The sequence below is a fragment of the Silurus aristotelis genome (assembly GCF_946808225.1).
Source record: "Silurus aristotelis genome assembly, chromosome: 20".
Classification (NCBI taxonomy): domain Eukaryota; kingdom Metazoa; phylum Chordata; class Actinopteri; order Siluriformes; family Siluridae; genus Silurus; species Silurus aristotelis.
Window position 1 is genome coordinate 16,158,566 of NC_139593.1, and position 19,133 is coordinate 16,177,698.

The following is a 19,133-nucleotide window of genomic DNA, read 5'->3' on the forward strand; positions in this document are numbered from 1 at the left end:
ATCTTTCAGTCTCTCATTTATTGAAGGTGTTATTATGTAAAGGTCAGCACAGTTTCATTGGTTCACTGAAACCAAATTTAGTCCTGTCCCTTTGTGTTTGTTTTTCTTTAGGAAAGAAGCAGTCATATTAAACTCTCTGGGGAAAAATATTAAAATGTTATATCTGGTCCAGGGTTTTTATTGAGGTTGCCAGACATGGCAACATAGTTTAAAAAAACATATAAAAAGAGGTCACACCACATAATATCTTGTATGTACATTCAGAACTTTATTTATGGAATACAGTGTATAAAGCATAGTGTTTCCAGTCAAAGCAAATGTTTCATACACTTACACAGAGGAAGAAAAAGTCACACAGATTGAAAATAAATCCTGCTTTCTGTATCTACAATGCAGTGCATTGCTGCATCCTAATTCCTCCCGAAGCCTCAGTCAGAAAACTGTAACCATAATCACTTTATCTATTTAACCACCGATCTCAGTCATTTACATCACCTTTTTTTTTAAAGGATTACCCAGATAGCTCAAACAAAAGAATCCCAAGAAAACATGATGTTCACGAGGACATTGAGTTTCATTTGAACACATTCTGTTTGTTGAAAAACACTGACTACAGCAGTGCAGATGCTTCAATGCATGCTAAGATGGAAAGTGTAGTTTGTGTCACATTCATCAGAAGAGCTGAGCTAAGGGTTTCAGGCCGAGAGGATTACGTGCAGTGTAAGGACCAACCACAAAAAAAATATCAATTTGCCTTATTTAAATCAGAGGAAAAAAATGATTCGGGTGTTAACTGACTGCTTTCCCATTTAAACCCACTTGCTAAGTCGACCTCATATCCCTCTGTGTTCCGTGCAATGATTTATACCCTAGTGAAAGCAACTGGCTTAGATGGATCCAATCTGGCAACCTACATAAAAACCAACTAAAACATAGCACAAGACAAAGACAGGAAAGAGATTGTACTGTCATTAAAGACTTTCTCCGTATCATTTTTTTTTTTATCTCGTTTCCTTCCATCCTTCATGTCTTTCACTTGTTTCAGTGTAATCACACCCAGTTCTGCACTGCAGCAGAAATCATCAGAAATAAGACATAAGAGGGGGAAAAAAAAGCCTCTTTGGTACAACTGTGTTCTAGGAAACAAGAGGCTGAAGGAAAGAAGGGTATATTTATATGTTTTTACTTCACATGGGATTGTACAAAAACACAAACGTCACTGGAAAGAACATACAAACACATACAGTGAATCCCTACCTCCCAAACCCTAATTACCCTAGATTCTGAAAACCCATTACAAAAAACACATCCAACCATGTGAATCCAAACGGAAACTGAAATTAAATAGTGCAGAAACAGAGAAATGGAGAGCGAGCGGGCGAGCGAGAGAGAGAGAGGGGGGGGGTGGTAGCGAGAGAGAGGAAAAAAAAAAGAAAAAAAAAAGAGACGAATAGAGACAAAATGGATCTCTGCAATGCATTAGATGAGAACACATCAAGATAGAAATATAGACACTGATTTTCCAGCCTCCAGTAGCTGGAGGAACTCAAAGTAGAAAATAAAGATAAATGAAGAAAAAAAAAAATAAAAAATAATAATAATCACGGTTCTTGAAAATTACATCTGTAAAAAAAAAAATAAAATCATCAAAGCAGAATACCAATTTGACTACCGGTAGTTGTGTTGCTCATTAGTGAATCTGAAGTCATGTTCATGAGGAGATAAATGTAAATGATGAAACCCTGCTAAAATTACAATCTCTACATGGAAAAGAACCCATTCAGACAAGTTTTTCTTCATTTTTTTTTTATCATGCACTAAATAGGTACAGCTATTCTTTTCTGCATTACGACAATACATTAGACGCAACAAAAAAAAGTTCTCTTTATCCATGTTTTTTTTTTCCTTGAAAAATCTTCAAATTAAGAATTCATTCAAGAGTACATTAGGGTTATCACTATAATCGTATTGTCATGATTTTAATCCTTTTTTTTTTTTTAATCCACACAGCACAGCTGTCATCAAAGCACACAACAGGATAAGGACAGGAATTGAATAAGGAGAGGGAAAAAAGAGGAATAGTGTTTTTAACACTAATCAGTTCTATCCCAGTGTTCAGCAGTTAAAGTAGTGTGGGAATGGACAGTAAAGGGGACACTCACATAAAAGTTTTATTCTAATCAAGAAAAAAAAAATCCCAACACCTGACCCTGAATCAGTGCTTATTGAGAGATTTTACAGTTTTGTATGCATCTTTTTGACAAGTGACCAATCACAAGTGACAAGATATGTACTACATGAAGTGAGTCCTTCCCTACACTGTCCAGATCAGGGTAGGGGTTAGGGGTTTAGGGGACTACAGCCTAGCACATGGACCATTAGTTCATCTGCTCAAAGAATTTATAGGTTGGATTCTCGTAGCCGTTCTGCTGCATCTTAGAAAGGTGGCGCTCTTCTGGAGTGATGGCAGCATCCACCTGTAAAAAAAAAAAACAAAAAAAACGTTAAATTCAACTATTCATATTTATGTGCATCTCTCATGGTGTCTAGGTGAAAGAAAAGCACACTGTCAGGAGTATTTCATGGCAGGTGTGCGTTACATCAGCAGTCATCCTTTTTGCTAACCATTTTTTCCCCATGACCCAGGGTGGGCACAATAACATGCATAATATATTTCTATTATACATATTATATGATTAAATTATTCATTCAATTATTACATATATAGTGAAAATTTAATTAACTCACTATAATTCCGAATCAGTGGGAGCTTTATATACAGTGAGGAAAATAAGTATTTGAACACCCTGCTATTTTGCAAGTTCTCCCACTTAGAAATCATGGAGGGGTCTAAAATTGTCATCGTAGGTGCATGTCCACTGTGAGAGACAAAATCTAAAAAAAAAAAATCCAGAAATCACAATATATGATTTTTTAACTATTTATTTGTATGATACAGCTGCAAATAAGTATTTGAACACCTGTCTATCAGCTAGAATTCTGACCCTCAAAGACCTGTTAGTCTGCCTTTAAAATGTTCACCTCCACTACATTTATTAACCTAAGGAAGGTGAGAAATCAGCCCAGAACTACACGGGAGGAGCTGGTCAATGACCTGAAAAGAGCTGGGACCACCGTTTCCAAGGTTACTGTTGGTAGTACACTAAGCCGTCATGGTTTGAAATCATGCGTGCCATAGAAGGTCCCCCTGCTTAAACCAGCACATGTCCAGGCACGTCTTAAGTTTGCCAATGACCATTTGGATGATCCAGAGGAGTCATGGGAGAAAGTCATGTGGTCTGATGAGACCAAAATAGAACTTTTGGGTCATAATTCCACTAAACGTGTTTGGAGGAAGAAGAATGATGAGTACCATCCCAAGAACACCATCCCTACTGTAAAGCATGGGGGTGGTAGCATCATGCGTTGGGGATGTTTTTCTGCACATGGAACAGGGCGACTGCACTGTATTAAGGAGAGGATGACCGGGGCCACGTATTGCGAGATTTTGGGGAACAACCTCCTTCCCTCAGTTAGAGCATTGAAGATGGGTCGAGGCTGGGTCTTCCAACATGACAATGACCCGAAGCACACAGCCAGGATAACCAAGGAGTGGCTCTGTAAGAAGCATATCAAGGTTCTGGCGTGGCCTAGCCAGTCTCCAGACCTAAACCCAATAGAGAATCTTTGGAGGGAGCTCAAACTCCGTGTTTCTCAGCGACAGGCCAGAAACCTGACTGATCTAGAGAAGATCTGTGTGGAGGAGTGGGCCAAAATCCCTCCTGCAGTGTGTGCAAACCTGGTGAAAAACTACAGGAAACGTTTGACCTCTGTAATTTCAAACAAAGGCTACTGTACCAAATATTAACATTGACTTTCTCAGGTGTTCAAATACTTATTTGCAGCTGTATCATACAAATAAATAGTTAAAAAAAATCATTCATTGTGATTTCTGGATTTGTTTTTTTAGATTATGTCTCTCACAGTGGACATGCACCTACGATGACAATTTCAGACCCCTCAATGATTTCTAAGTAGGAGAACTTGCAAAATAGCAGGGTGTTCAAATACTTTTTTTCTCACTGTATACAGTATTGATGCATAGGAAAAAACTGCTAAAAAATAATAAAACACCCTGCAGACGAATGAATGAAATGAAAATAAAATAAAATAATTTAAACGCTTTTATTCTTTGTGTGGGCCGGTACCAAGTAATCCATAGTTTGTGGCCTAGTGGTTAGGAAGCTGCAATGCGGAATTTCTATTTATTTGAAAGAACTCTGATTAAAAAGTGTGTGTGTGTGTGTGTGTGTGTGTGTGTATTTGTGCGCATAAAAGAGAGATAGAGAAAGCGAAAATGTGATACCTGTTCTGCTTTTTTTTTTTTTTTTTTTTTTTTTTAACTATTAAAGCTGTTGGTGTTAATTCATGGTACCGTTTTTTGGTATCTTTTTATTTTAAGTTATCTTCTCCAGATATTCAAATTAATTTTGTGGCATTATTAAAATTGCCATATTAACCATATCATTTTAATTGTGAAAATAATTCCCAAATAGATGTATACAAATTATTTTCCAAACATCCAAAATATAAGTAAGTACTAAAGGATTTTAAATATAAAAACTAATTCTTGTCTCAAGGTGTTATTTCATCTTACACAACGTAAAATTGCAACGGCTAACTTTATTATGCATTGAATGTCAAAAACATTGTCAGTTTTATGTAAAAAGTCCTCCCAAAAAGTCATTCCTTCACCACCCTTTCTTTTATTTATCCTCGCTTTTAAAGTTAATCAGGCAAAAACTTTCCCTGAAATCTTTTCTGTGATATACAAGATTATGTTATGAGTACGTTTTCTCTAAGTAGAGGTCTAACTGTATCAATGATTATAGGTTTTTAAATCAGGTTATAGGAAAAATCCCAGTGGGAGTCTTTACTTCAGAAATGTTGACTGTTTTAAACCATTTGTAATGTGAGGACACACACTGACCTCAATCACGCCGTGATGGATGGATGTGTACTGCTTCTTTCGCAGCATTACAAGAGTGATGACAATGACAGTCGCTATGACGACACCTCCTACCATCAGGCCAATAATAGCACCCTTGTTAGAGCTGACGTCTTCGGCAAAGAAAACCTAAAGAGTAGAAGAGAGGACAGAAAATTAAATGGTTAAAAAAAATAAAAAATAAAAAGGAAGACACATTCCACTATCTACTGGTAGAGAGAATTCTGTCACTAGGGAGGATGCTCAAGAGAAGATGCAGCAGCTGCCATCTCAGTGGGTCTGCGTTGCCATGCCAACTTGACCTGGTGGCATGGTAACAAGGACGAAGCTGCTCTTCTTCTGGCACTAGTTTATATCCGATCACAGGAGGGCAGGGGGCTGGTGTCCGGAAATAGTGATGTCAAGTGTGTGTATGTGTGTGTGTTTTTAAAGTAACGGAATGTATAAAACTGTTCACATGTCAGAGTGGCATTTGGAAATGTGCGTTAGAGAGGACTACATGTATATGTGTTCAGGGAAGTTTGTAAAGTCATTTAATGTTAATAAGGAGCAATTTCAACAAAAAACAACAATTCTAGAACAACAAAGCAATTTTGTGAATCACCATCTTTCTAGTTCTACAAATATTATTATATTAGTTTAAATTTACAATAACCTCTTTTCTAGATATCAGAATTCCTTTGCTCAAAAACCAAATACAACTATTACCTATTAATGTGTATAATGACGATGCCTGGCTGTTGAATTATTTTTAAATCAAAGATTTCGGAGCATTCTTGTCTTGGATACGTACCAGTTTTTGGTGGTGCACTTCATACGCAGCATTGTGCCTCTCCTCTGCCTCCATTCTCAGTTCAGGAACATCCTCAGGCTTCAGACCAGACACTGAAACCAAACAGAGCAAAGTCGAATGTAGGGTATGAAAATAATAGAAGTAATTAAATTAATTAAATTAAAATGTAAAACTAGAACGTTCTAATATATAATTTTCTGAACTTAACACTTTTGGGAATCCAAGAATCTATCATAATACTATAGTGATGCTCACAGTTAATTCAAGTGTAATACTTCACTGAACTATTTAATGTTTTGAATTAAAATGTTATTTACCTCACAAGCAGTAAGTGAATACTAAAACTTATGCTAAGCTCCATTAATTAATTTAAAATAAACATTCGTTACTAACTTTTCTTAGAAATGCAGCACATTGTATTTAGTAAATGTACCTGGACGAGTAGGAAGACCTCTGTCAGGAAAGGGACGAACATCAACAGGCTCAACTGTGGAGATAGAAGCGTTTATTATGAGCGTACATGTTATATTAGTTATGGTGTTTGTGTACATGTTTACAGAGTTTAATTGTGTTTCTGAATTGTGTTTTCAATCTCTTACTCAATATACATATTTGAATTCATAAAATCATAATATGATAACTTTCGTCTGACTAATAGATAAATCAATTGTTTTGTTTTTTTGAGTATATTAAATGGTTTAGCATTCATTTAATTAAGGAAGAAATCGTTCAACCATGACTTTCTGCTTTACAGGTGTATACATATGAGGTAACAAAGATAACATTTTCTTAGTTAATCATTACAAAGGGTGCCAATATTAGAGGAGGGCACAGTATTTACACTTACTGTCTAGCATTGTGCTGCTGCCAAATGATTGGCTGATTAGGTAACTGCATGAATGTGTAGGTGTATATAATAAAGTGAACAGTGAGTGTATATACATATTGTAGATTCAGAAAAAAAAGTATAAATCTGTAGGACATTGCATGGCCAGTGTCAGCTGAGTGTTCTCTGCATGTAACTGTGTAACAGCTCACTTACATTCACTCACTGACTCTTCAAAACACAGCTAGGCTTCTTAAAGGGATTCTCTTAAACATTAAACCCTTGAGGTTTCAGTAAGTAGGCGCTTAAAATCTTACAATGGTGACATCATCTATGAACAATGTCTGACTGTATGAGTGTGTTTGTGTGTACCATGGTTCTCTGTGTTGGGCTGATTAAAACTTTCAGGGTGAATGAAGCCCAGGTGCTCGGAGTCCTCAGACGGCAGTAGGTCGAGTGGGGCGGTGCTGTCGGGCATCAGGGCGTCATTGCCATAGCTTATTCTCATGTCACTCTGTAGTGATGCTAACTGTGCGGACATCTCCTGCTGCTCATGCTGTAATAGTTCTGTTAAGCGGGGGAAAAAAGAGAGATTAACTGTCTGAAACACTGTGTTTACAGGGGGAAAAAAAATAATCGAATGAATGAGCTCTGGCTTGATGGTGCAGTGGGTGGCTTTTATAGCACTTATGACAAAGTTTAGTAATGCAGAACAATAATAATAGGCGAAAGACTATTACACTTGTCTTGTGCAACAGGCTTTTATATAGTTTATTTTATTATTTTTTTTAATGCTATAACAGGCAGGTGAATCTTGCAGTCATCCAACTTGTGTGTGTGTGTGTGCGTGCGTGCGTGTGTGTATATATATATATATATATATATATATATACACACACACACACACACACACACACACACACAAGATTTGTATTAAAAAAAAAAAAAAAATAAAAAATATATATATATATATATATATATATATATATATATATATATATATATAAAATAATAATAATTATATATATACAATTATTATATATATATATATATATATATATATATATATATATATATATATATATATATATATATATATATATATATATATACACAATTTTTTTTATAAATCTTATAAAATGAGAATCATGAACCCACAGTCCCAGTTTTTAATTATCAATTCATTTAAAATGCACATACTCTCAATGAATTTCTATTGTACAAGTACTGTAATCATAATACATTATATAGTAGAAGAATCACTGACCATCAAATTACCCAGAAATTTCAGTTACATTAGTTAGATTAAAAACAAGCAAAGGACAAAGAAAGTGTTGGGAAAGTATAATGAAAACACCTGAGAGGAAAAGAAACATGATTGAAATTTAGGACAAGATTGCAGGTAAAGCAACATGAAGAGCAGGGGCTGCTTAACTCACAGACTAACTGATGCTCATGACTACACAAGAGTGGAGGCAGTGAGGAAGACAGACGTGGTGATGAGCAAAGAGAGCGAGTAAAAGAGAGAGAAATAGACTGTGACTGAATCAGGGGCTCACAGATGGTCAAATGACATACAGGGCACAAATAAACAATGTACACACATGTGCATGCACACACGGAGGGCAAAAAAGATGTGTGAAGGACAAGAACACTCGATGATGGAATAGTTCTATTATAGCATATTTAGAATTCTCAAAACGGTTAGAAAGATGTTGATTAATACCTATAATTGTACGAATTAAAGATGTATACTGATACCAAATCATCATGGATACAGTGAAGCTGTCTGTAAGAAAATGTTCCTGTAACATTTCTGGTGGGAATTTTCTGTAACTTTATAACAGTTAGTATGTTTTTAAACTATTTTTGCCTTGTGAACGTGCCACAAAACTACAAAACGTATTCTTTAATGAATCACAAAATGAAAAAAGAAAGCACTTTTTTTTATATAATAAAGGACAAATAAAACACTGATACTCTCCCTCCCTGTTTGGGCCTCATCACACAACCATTCCCTTGATTATTTTCCTATATTCCTACACTTGTTCTGTATTTCTGCTGTTAAAGCAAAATAATCAAACAGCAAAGAATCGGCTCAGAGTCCTAAAACATGTGTTCATGCAAAATAAAACAAACAAACAAACAAACAAACAAACAAACTAAACACTCACCAACTTGGTCCTGGATATCCTCCAAAACACCTGGAACTTTGTACAGAAGCACCAGAGACTGGTTCATCCGCTCCTCAATCACACGCAAGTGGGTCAACACCTGAGAACAAAAAGCCAGAGGTCCGGACGTCTGGAACTTTGATCCCTTTATCCCTTGAAGCGGATTTAGTCTTACAAAAGACACATTATCTTAGAGGAACAAATCTATTCATATAAATCTTCTGGGATATATTCCCTGCTCGTATTTCAATTTCGAAATTCTGTTATTAACTATTAAATAAACTGCTTACATTCTTCGATCCATGAGCTAACTGAAGATTTCTGAAAGATTTCTTTTTTAGGTGGTTGACAAAAACTTCAACATTACACAGTAGTAACTAAAGCTAAGCAAACCTTGTTTTTCCCTAAAACACCAATCCACCAGTTGACATTTGAGATCCACCACAGCAAAGCAGTCAAACTTAAAGAGTAGTGGGGAATATTTTCCTCAAAACAGTCTGAGAAATTTCTTATTGATCACTTTCTAATAGATGTCTCTTGATTAGATCAAATTTATTTCCCTCATTCTGGCATCTCGGTTTTGTCCCCCACAGAGGTGTAATATTAGGCAAGAAGGCCATAATGGGATACTCATGCAAGATACCTGGACAGTTTACATCGAATGTAGGATCAGTTTTCTGAGCTTTATTACTAATATTTCAGGCAACTTTTTTAAAGAATCTCATTTGACATTATAGACTGACAGGACACAATTAATTACAGTGTACCTATTTGGGCAAATATAAATGAATTAGATTTTTCATTTAAACTTTCACCATGTCCCTGTTATCCTATTATTTAAACCTAAATAACAAATGCTGATCATTTTATGTGCATTATAATTGCTGTATACTGTTGTAAACTATATAAATAAGGTGTAAACAGCATATAAAAAAGGTACATAAAGCGCATAATAATGGATGCATTACTTCTATTTATAGCCCAAATTCCATTTTCATATATACTGTGAATATGAGGTCTGCTTGTGTACCTGAGGTCGAATCTGGGCGGCCTTCTTGGGGTCGACAACACGCACATGCTCAAAGTGTTTCAGGGTGTGCTGCCTATCCTTCTGCTCAGCGCGGACATACTTCTTCAACAGACTGAACACATGACGTGGCTAAAGAAGGTGAGAGCGGGAGAGAAAGAGAGGGCGAGAGACAGAAAGAGAACAAGAAGTCATTCTTCTTGGAGGAAAAATATCCACCAAATGGCCAGCCATTCCTCTTCAACCTGTCACTGCCTTAGGGATTCGCATTTAGAGCTGGGAAGGATAACAGCAGCCATATGGCGAGTGTTACTGCTATAAATATGCATTCATATGTTAATGTGAACTTGATGCATGTGAATGTGTTGATAGGTTTGATCTGAAAGTAATGTGTAACATATCGAACTATTTACGATCGCCTAAACATGTTTCAAACCTTTAAATAATCAGGGTAGAAAAGAAAATGACTTTAAATCCTAAATACTCATAAAAGGTCCCTCTATCCATCTTTCCATTCATTTATATGTGCCATATATTCAAGATGTCCTTGATGTCCTGCTTCCTTCCCAGACTTCTAGCCACATATATGACAGGTAGCAATAATTTTAAATCATCAAGATAACATGAGTGGGATTTTAGTATCTGGAAGAGCTTTTTTATAGTCTTGGTGATTTATTAGCAGAGTTCCAGCAGCCAACATGTAAAGCCGTAAAAATGTTAAATAGCAATCCAAACTAACCAAAGAAAAAAAAAAAGTTTTTAATGTTCAATTTTTATTGTGATACTGCCCAACTGAAAATGGTGCGCTTGCTATCGTCACTATATGAATACTGGGTCCCACAATGGAAAAGCTTTAGATGAATTGAATTCAGTCTCAGCCCGATGCGACGGTGTCAAATTCAATCCGCTATAGGCTTTAAAAAATAAAAAAATGATTTTAGAGTAAGGCTGGAGGGAGGAAGAGAGAGAACGAATGAGTGTAAAGGAGGAGAGGGGTCGGAAAAGTGCTGGAGCATAAAGAATGGATGGAGAGGAAAAAGAACAGTGTCATCTGGAGAGCACAGATGGTGAGAGGGTTATTACCAGGAGCTCGAACTAGGTGAAAGTGTGTGCATGTCTTCTTAGCCATTATTTTGTTTGCATTTGATTTAGTCCTTAGGCACACTTGGGACTAAGAGGCACATGTTGCAAAAAGTGAAACATGAGACATATTCAAACACACTGGGTGTGTCAGTGAGTGTGCAGTTGTGTGTACCCGTGGCTGATCTGCCTGCAGGGCACTCAGAAAACTCTCGAGTGCAAGTCGTCGGCGGTCATTAAGAAGAGCCTCCACACGTGCCATATGAGTTTCCACAAGCTGTTGCCTCTCGCTGGCTGCCTCCTTTTCCAAAGCCTCCACCTTCTCCTGGAAGTGCTGTTTAGAAAGAATTGAGAATATTAGTGAAAAAAGAAGAGTTTGGGGGGTGGGGGGGTGGGATCAGGATGGGTTTGAAAAATATCAAGAAAAGCAATATGAGAAAAAGATGTTAGAAAAATTTAATAAATGGTTTGGAAGAAAAGAGACAGAGAGAGAGAGAGAGAGAGAGAGACAGAGAGAGAGAGAGAGAGAGAGAGAGAGAGAGAGAGAGAGAGAGAGAGAGAGAGAGAGAAAGAGAAAGAGAGAGAGAGAAAAAATTGAAATCTGATCCCAGTTTTAACAATACACCAGAGGCAACATTTCCATTATGCCTTGTCCAGGCTGCCTTTAATGGAAATTTCCATATGATGAAAGCTCAGATGGGTGGGACTCACCTGGATGACTGCCTTCTTGTCAGCACGTGGCAGACTCTTAGACTGACGCTCGGCCTCCTCCCACTCTCTCATCACCTACACATCAAAACATCAATTTTATTGTCGGTGTTTTTCATGCTTTATCACTACAGCATATCCAGACAACGTCATGGAAAAGAGAGCGCTTAATTGGGCATTTGACACGACATCTTGCACTGCTTGTCCACTTTTCTGACTATCTCATTCAGTCACCAATCTAGAAGCCCTTGTGTACATGGGAAAAACATCTAAAACTCCACACAGACAAGTCCAGGAGCAGTGAGGCAAAAACCCTATGCTGTTCCGCCCAATCTTTGTTTATCTTTACACATTTTTAGTTGCATTAGATTTCCACTGGGTTAACAATTTCCCAGAGAAAACTCCTATGTGACAACTTAAATCCATTTCTGATTCATACCAACACTGACTTTGGAAAAAAAAAAAAAAGTAGCGCTTTATGACCATGATGCCCTTCAATGTCTTCTCTCATTTTCATCTGTATGAATTAAATGCCCCTAAAGTAGACGTTACAAGCAAAAAGGTAAGCAAAAAAAAAAAATCTGAATTTAATGTTAATTCCATTTCAATTATACAAACATTCAACTTCTATTAGACAGACATGAGGCTGGACAATACATAAGCTTGATTCTACATTCAAGTCATTTGTAAAACAACCATAACCTACCTGTCCGTCTGCTATCTCAGTCCGCCTGCCCTCTCCTCACCTGTCCGTCTCTTTCTTTCTGTAACTCATTCTCTTTTCTTTCTAGCTCTAAACAATTAACTGTATAAAGTTTTATGTAGGGATTCTTTTTACATGAAATATGTCTAGATGTAAATACTAAGTGCAAATATAATACAGTTTTAATCTTCTAACTACACCCACCCACACAAATGCCAAGCTCACTGAGACATGTCTCTACTTATAAATCCATTCCCGACACATTAATCATGGCTTAATCTCAGGTCTAGCAAATCTTTGCTGCAGGCTAGCAGTAATATAACTTTATAATAGAGATTCACCTCAGCAGTAGATAGTAGATCTGGAATGAAATAAAATGGTACTAAAGTTCGGAGCAATCGCTATTGCCTTTTTCTCTCACCTGAGACATTCTCTCACGATGTTTGGCTTCCAGACTCTCTTTGGCCTTCTGGAAACGTGCATGCTCGTTCTCATCTGCAGGCGTCTCCAGGTAGCGGTCTACTGCGTCTGGAGAGCTTGGAGAAGTTGTGGGCACTGTGGATGGACAGAGAGAGAAGTGGTAGATGAAATGGAGAGACAGCGGATAAAGAAGGGGGGAAAAAGAGAAATAAACAACAAGGTGATTATCTAAGAGTATGTAAGAGAACTTGTTGCCAGGAGCAACAAGATATCATGTCTGCAGCTCTAAGCACATTAGTCATTGCAAGAGACGGGTTAAAAAGGGGAAACAGGAAAATTAGTTTGAAAACAACCCCCAAGTAATGAGATCCACCATGTCAAAAAGTGAAATGCAAGCAACCTGAAGTGACAAAACTTTAATTAGCATCCTGCCGAGTGCAAAAGATTCTAAAAAAGAAAAAAAAAAAAAAAGAAAAAAAAAAAACCACACCACACCACACATATCTCTACTTTACAGCATAAGCATAGACACCAACGTGGATTCATATTACAGCACCTGAGACTAGGTCATTATATCTGCAAGCTTAAATCTTTGCATTCTTGTTGTTATCCTGCCCAATCATTTAACTGCACCTCATTAACATGCTAATGGCTTCAATAATGAAAAGCACAAAGGACATGTTTTCTTAATGATGTCATATTATTGAATATTCCTGAATGCCCTTGAATGTTCAAACTGATTCAAAGTATCAAGAAGTTTGCAGGGAAATAACATGCATCATTCAAACCAGAAAAGATTAGCCTTTCACATAACAGGGGAAGGGTATACCAATATGCACAAACTTAACCTTAATAAATGTGATTTCCTTTATTTTGACCACTTGGTTGGTATTTGTTGGTCTCAGATGGGCCAATTTATTTATTTTATTTTATTTATTTTTTTTTACAACAAATGCTGATATTTTAGGATTTTCACGCACAACCATTTAAAAACATTTACCCAGAATAGTTCAATAAAGAAAAAACATCAGTCAGAAGCCAGGGAAAAAAAACCTGCCTTGTTGATGAGAGAGATCAATGGCGAAGAATGAAGAATGGCCAGACTGAAAAGGTTACTGAAACTCAGACAGTCACTCTGTACAACTGTTGTGAACAGAAAAGCTTCTCAAAGTATAGAAAGGCAGATGAGCTACAACAGCAGAATTCCGTTGCTACAACTATATTATAGCACTTCTGTACGTCGCCTTGGATAAGGGCGTCTGCTAAATGCCGCAAATGTAAATGTAAATGTATATTGGATTCCACCAGTCAGCCAAAAACAGAGAGCTGATGCTGCACTGGGAACACGCTCTTGTTACTGAACCTAAATTCTAAAATCACTCCTTTAGGATGTGGTAGAACAGGAAATTCACAGCATAAACATTGCTCCTAAAAAATCTGCAGGGATTTCATGATGCAATCAGAGCCACATGAAACTCAAATGTATGTTTACAACATACTGAAAAACTGTGGCTGCTCGGAGAGCAAAATGGGACCCTAGAGTGTTAATATAGTGCTCCTAATAAATAATTAATAAATGTGATCTCCAACAAAACGACTCTGCCCCACCTCCAATCCACAGAGCAGGAGAGCTTACTGGATGATTTGAATGGGTTGAAAATGATGCAAATCATGTGCTATGACCTTCACAGTCATCAAATCTCAATCCAGCTGGAAACTAATGAGATATTTTTGGATCACTGTGTTAGATAGTGCTCTCCACCATTATTTACACATTGCCAAATGAGTAAAATGTTCCAGTGAGGTTTACAGTCTATACTTAGCATCATTAAATCTGTTCTGGTGTCCCAAAACCTTATTTCAACCAGAACCTTTTTTTTTTTCACATTTGACATGCAGTCACAGTTTTTTTTTAAATGCATAATATCACACTTTGTGCATATATATTGTTTGTTTTTAGGATAAAAAGTATACAAATAAGGTATACCTTAAAGTGCATTTATTTAGATTCTTTTCATGACATCCGGTCACAAGTTATTTAAGTTTTTTTTTTTTTTTGCTCTTCAAACTCAGTTTAAACAGTATATTTAAAATTTTAAATTTAAACAGTATATGAATAGAAATTTTTACTTTCAGCCTGAGCACATAAGTGTTTTGTGAGTAACTAATCATCATTGCAATCACAGAAGCCCAACATGCAAAGACACATGCTCATCTGTGAGCTTCAGCCCGTGTTAGACAGAGAATGCGCCAAGCATCTTTGTCATCGATTACACAAGCTGTGACTGAACGAGTGTGAAATATACAGTGATCGAAGTGCTAGTGTGTCATCTCGCATCCCTTGGGTGCACACAGCGAGAGGCCAACATTGTGCGTGTGTGAGAAAGCAAGAAGAACAAGGCGGGCGACATATGGTGCGTGGATGCTGACTCAGTGCGGGTGTGTGTGTGTGTGTTGAAAATGCAATTCAAACTCCACACCATGGAAACAGTAAATACCAGAAAGAAGGCACGCAAAAAGTGTGTGAGCGAGCAGTGTAAGAGAAGATTAGCAAGGAGGACGGTAGGCTTGGAGAGACATCTTGCACGTCTATACACACTCGTGACTTACACACACCACCGCAGACAGACTGGCAGTATTCCTTGGACTCAAAGTTATTACGGTTGCCTCCGCAGCCCCCATAGATGAAGGGAGCACAGCGACCCTCTTCTTTCACAAAATACCAGCGGGGCACCATGGCCCTGCACGGCCCAGTCTCTGCATTCGCCCAACACACTTCTGAGAGAGCACACACAACCAAGGGCTATCAATGTTTTGTAGGTTTGAACACTTTTTTTTTATTATTGTTATCCATTTACATGTGGAGGTATACACATGACACATTCTGATATACACTGCATTTCTTACCACGGACCACTTCTTCAACCGACTCAGTCGTGGTGGTAGTAGTGGTGGTCATGGCGATGCTAGTGGTCTGTTCATTTTCTGTGCGTTCATCGATCATCTCATTATCTTCCTCTTCCTCCTCCTCCTCCTCTCCATCACCATCTGGGTCATTATCTAGAATCTCCTCTTCATCTTCAATAACTTCATCATCCTCAGCCACTGCAGGCTCCGCCTCTGTCTGCTCTGCTTGCCCCGCCTCCCGCGTCATGCTAAAAGATGTATTCAATTTGTATTAAGTTTAATATAATGAAAAGCAACACATTTGAAATGGTGTTTTAATGAAAATGGTCTCAGTGATTGGGGAGAGATTTGGCAATTTGTGTACAATTTGTGTGTCTGCAGGTCAAGTGTGTGAAAGCACCTGTTATCAGAATAGTCTGTCTCGGCTCCTCCCCACCAGACGTCTGAATCGTCCTCCTCTGCTTCCACGTCATCCTTTTCCAGCTCAGTCTCCACCGGGCAGCATACAAACTCCACACCACGGAAGCGATCGATGGCACACGGTAACAACATCCCATAATCGTGTAGGTTCATTGTATGATCGCTGCAAGACTAGAGGGAGGATGAAAAATGATGGAGAACATTGAGTGTGACAGACTCGATAGCATTTAATTCGCTTCAAGATAATTTATTCTAATGCTTACTGTGGGAAGTGCAAACACGGGCTTGCGGCAGCAATAAGCTCGAAATTTTATCTACTGGGGTTATGAGAATTATTCATGGCACTGATTTAATAAGCGTAACTGGCTGATATTGCTTATTGGAGATGCTCAATAATGGTTACTGGGGTAATTCACAGAAATTCGTTTAGAACAAAGAGATGTGTGTCAGAATGCTTTAATCTGTGGGAATGTGCATATAATAAACACCAAACTGAATTGTGGTAAATTCTGCCACAGTGGGCCCAGGATCAACAACTGTATATCCATGGTGACCCAGACCAAAATAAAGCTCTTATGAAATATGAGGAAAATTTATGAAAATATCAGCTCTTTTGCATGTGTCACAAGCAAAAGCAAATATTACAGCATTCTGACTAGCACTAAAAATGAAATATAGATATTATTCAGACTGAGGAGCATGACTGTTAGGAAGCTGATATCTGATTGCAGATCAGAACTGCAAAGGATTATGCTATTTCTATAAGGCGTACACCACATAGACAAGTATGTGGACAACTGACCATAAGTATCATGTGCTTTTTGGACATGCCATTCCACACTGCTTTAACAATAACCTCCACTTTCTGGAAAGATGTTCCACTAGATTTTTATGGGTGCTTATGGAGATTTTGCTCATTCAGCCACAATGACTATCAGTGTTCAAATTCATTCCAAAGGTGTTCAGTAGGGTAAATCTTCCACTCCAACCGATTCTAAACCATATCTTTATGTAGCTGACTTTTGCACAGGGGCATTGTAATGCTGGAACAGGTTTGGGTCTCGTAGTAAGGGAAAGTTTCATGATTCAAAGATCCTGTACAATTGTGTGGTAACATTTTGGGGAAGAACCATATATGGCTGGAGAAGTCAGGTGTCCCAATATTCGTGTCCATATAGTACAGCTCTCCAAAAATGTATAAAATGTGACATTGTTCAAAAAAAAGAATTAAATTGAGTATACCAAGATCTTTTCAATAAGTCAGTAAAGAAAAGATAAATGCACACAGTTTGGTTAAATGTAAATCGTTTCCAAAATGTCAAAGAATTTCATAGCCAGAAAACCCATAATTTGGCCAAAACCCAGTTTTTCTATCATCTTGAACGGTTTGTAAGAATATAAAACCAAAAGAAAATTCAACAATCTTAAACTGCCACACAAATCTTACATTTGATAAAGCATACAGCAAAGAAAATATTGTCCGTGGATGGTTTTATATTCTCCTTCCTTGTTTGCATTGTGATGCTGACTGCTCCCCAGGCCTCCACACCCTACATCAGTACCTGGTTTTACCAACACCCTTGTGGCTGAATAAACACAAATTTCAATAACCACACTGGAAAATCCAGTGGGTCATCTTCCCAGAAGAGTGGAAGTTATTATAACAGCAAATGTGGACTAAAGGTGGAATAGGATGGTCTGCAAGCTACAGATAATAAAACCAGCTCATTTTTAAACCCTAAACAATTACTTTCGTTCAATTTGTACAATTAAAGTTCAATTTGTGATAGTTTATAGTTTACACTATACAAGAAGTTCTGGGAATGGAATAATGTTTGATATCTTGGTAAAGGTGGCTGCAGGCAAACTAACGATCACAATTCCATGAACATTTAAGAAAATCTCGTACACAATTTATAAATAACAGAAATATGGGCAAATGATCAAAACAGGTCTATGGAGGTTATTTAAATTATATATACACATTTATTTAATAAACCTGAATGTGAATTTGCACATACCACATTTTAATTTTAAGTACACAAGTCCTAAGATTTATAATAGTCTTGCTATGCAATAATCTGGTAAAAGTAGGAAGTTCAACTCACCTCTTTGGCTACTGTGTGCCAGTGAAGGTGACTCTCACACTTGTCCATCCGCTCCTGGTGCAGGAACTTGCACTTATCAGGAACCAACAAAGCGTCACTTACAAATTCACCCACTGCACACAGAATCACAAACAATAAACCCAAATGTACACACATTCTGTCAACTGTGTACCTATGGATGACTCACAGACACAAAAAATGACTTTTAAATTACCATCAGTACAACTGAAACTACTTTATGATACGTGAAATTATCTACCACTAACTAGAAATAAAAAATAGTTTTGGAAACAGACAATTTTAACTGTTTGTATTAATTTGTATATGTGCAGGTTAATGGTACAAAGCACAACATTAGTCATTTAACATGTTACTCATCGTGCAAGTAATACAATTAAACTTGTTTTTATTAAAGTATATTTTATTTATAAAGTATACAGAGTGCAGGGTCATCAATGCTACAGCACCCCTGGAGCACAGAGGGTTAAGGGCCTTGCTTAGGGGCCCTAAGGGTGGCAGCTTGGAAATACTGGAGCTTGAACACCCAAACTTCCAACCAGTAACCCAAAGCCTTAACCAATGATCTACCCGTCCCCTATTATATGCTTATTTGCTGTAATTATACAAAAAAAGCAAAAGCACACATGCACAGATGCACACAAGTGCGTACACACCAAGGCAGCGGTAAGGCACTACAATGTGCACATGACTGCGGCACTGCTTCCGACCCTTCTTGCACCAGTTCGGGATGCTGACAGGCTGATTGGCTTCCACCACGTTTGTGATCTGCAGATCAGGATAGACCTGAGGGACGACAGACAGGAAGTCACACACATTTCAGGGTACATTTCGTACGGTAAATATACACCAGTAACTTACAACCACACTAATTACTTTCTATCACTCTATTTTGTGTCATGTGTTCGACATTTACCCCCTTCAAAGAAAAATCACAAAAC

General features: G+C 37.5%; 1 protein-coding gene across 2 annotated transcripts in view; it reads right to left on the bottom strand.

Annotated features, from left to right (window-relative positions):
• Nucleotides 1-246: 246 nt before the first annotated feature.
• Nucleotides 247-19,133, bottom strand: part of appa (amyloid beta (A4) precursor protein a) — a 34,916-nt gene continuing 16,029 nt past the window's right edge. The window contains exons 3-17 of one of the 2 annotated variants that reach the window (XM_083522317.1): nucleotides 18,849-18,978; nucleotides 18,175-18,287; nucleotides 16,047-16,237; nucleotides 15,647-15,894; nucleotides 15,350-15,517; nucleotides 12,741-12,874; nucleotides 11,620-11,694; nucleotides 11,084-11,242; nucleotides 9,832-9,960; nucleotides 8,802-8,901; nucleotides 7,000-7,194; nucleotides 6,235-6,288; nucleotides 5,802-5,893; nucleotides 4,991-5,137; nucleotides 247-2,477 (exon numbers count right to left, since the gene is read on the bottom strand). In XM_083522317.1, the coding sequence (XP_083378443.1) occupies nucleotides 2,379-2,477; nucleotides 4,991-5,137; nucleotides 5,802-5,893; nucleotides 6,235-6,288; nucleotides 7,000-7,194; nucleotides 8,802-8,901; nucleotides 9,832-9,960; nucleotides 11,084-11,242; nucleotides 11,620-11,694; nucleotides 12,741-12,874; nucleotides 15,350-15,517; nucleotides 15,647-15,894; nucleotides 16,047-16,237; nucleotides 18,175-18,287; nucleotides 18,849-18,978 (2,034 nt within the window). In that variant the 3' untranslated portion in view covers nucleotides 247-2,378. The remainder of the gene's footprint in view (nucleotides 2,478-4,990; nucleotides 5,138-5,801; nucleotides 5,894-6,234; nucleotides 6,289-6,999; nucleotides 7,195-8,801; nucleotides 8,902-9,831; nucleotides 9,961-11,083; nucleotides 11,243-11,619; nucleotides 11,695-12,740; nucleotides 12,875-15,349; nucleotides 15,518-15,646; nucleotides 15,895-16,046; nucleotides 16,238-18,174; nucleotides 18,288-18,848; nucleotides 18,979-19,133) is intronic. The other variant, XM_083522318.1, reaches the window with a different exon arrangement.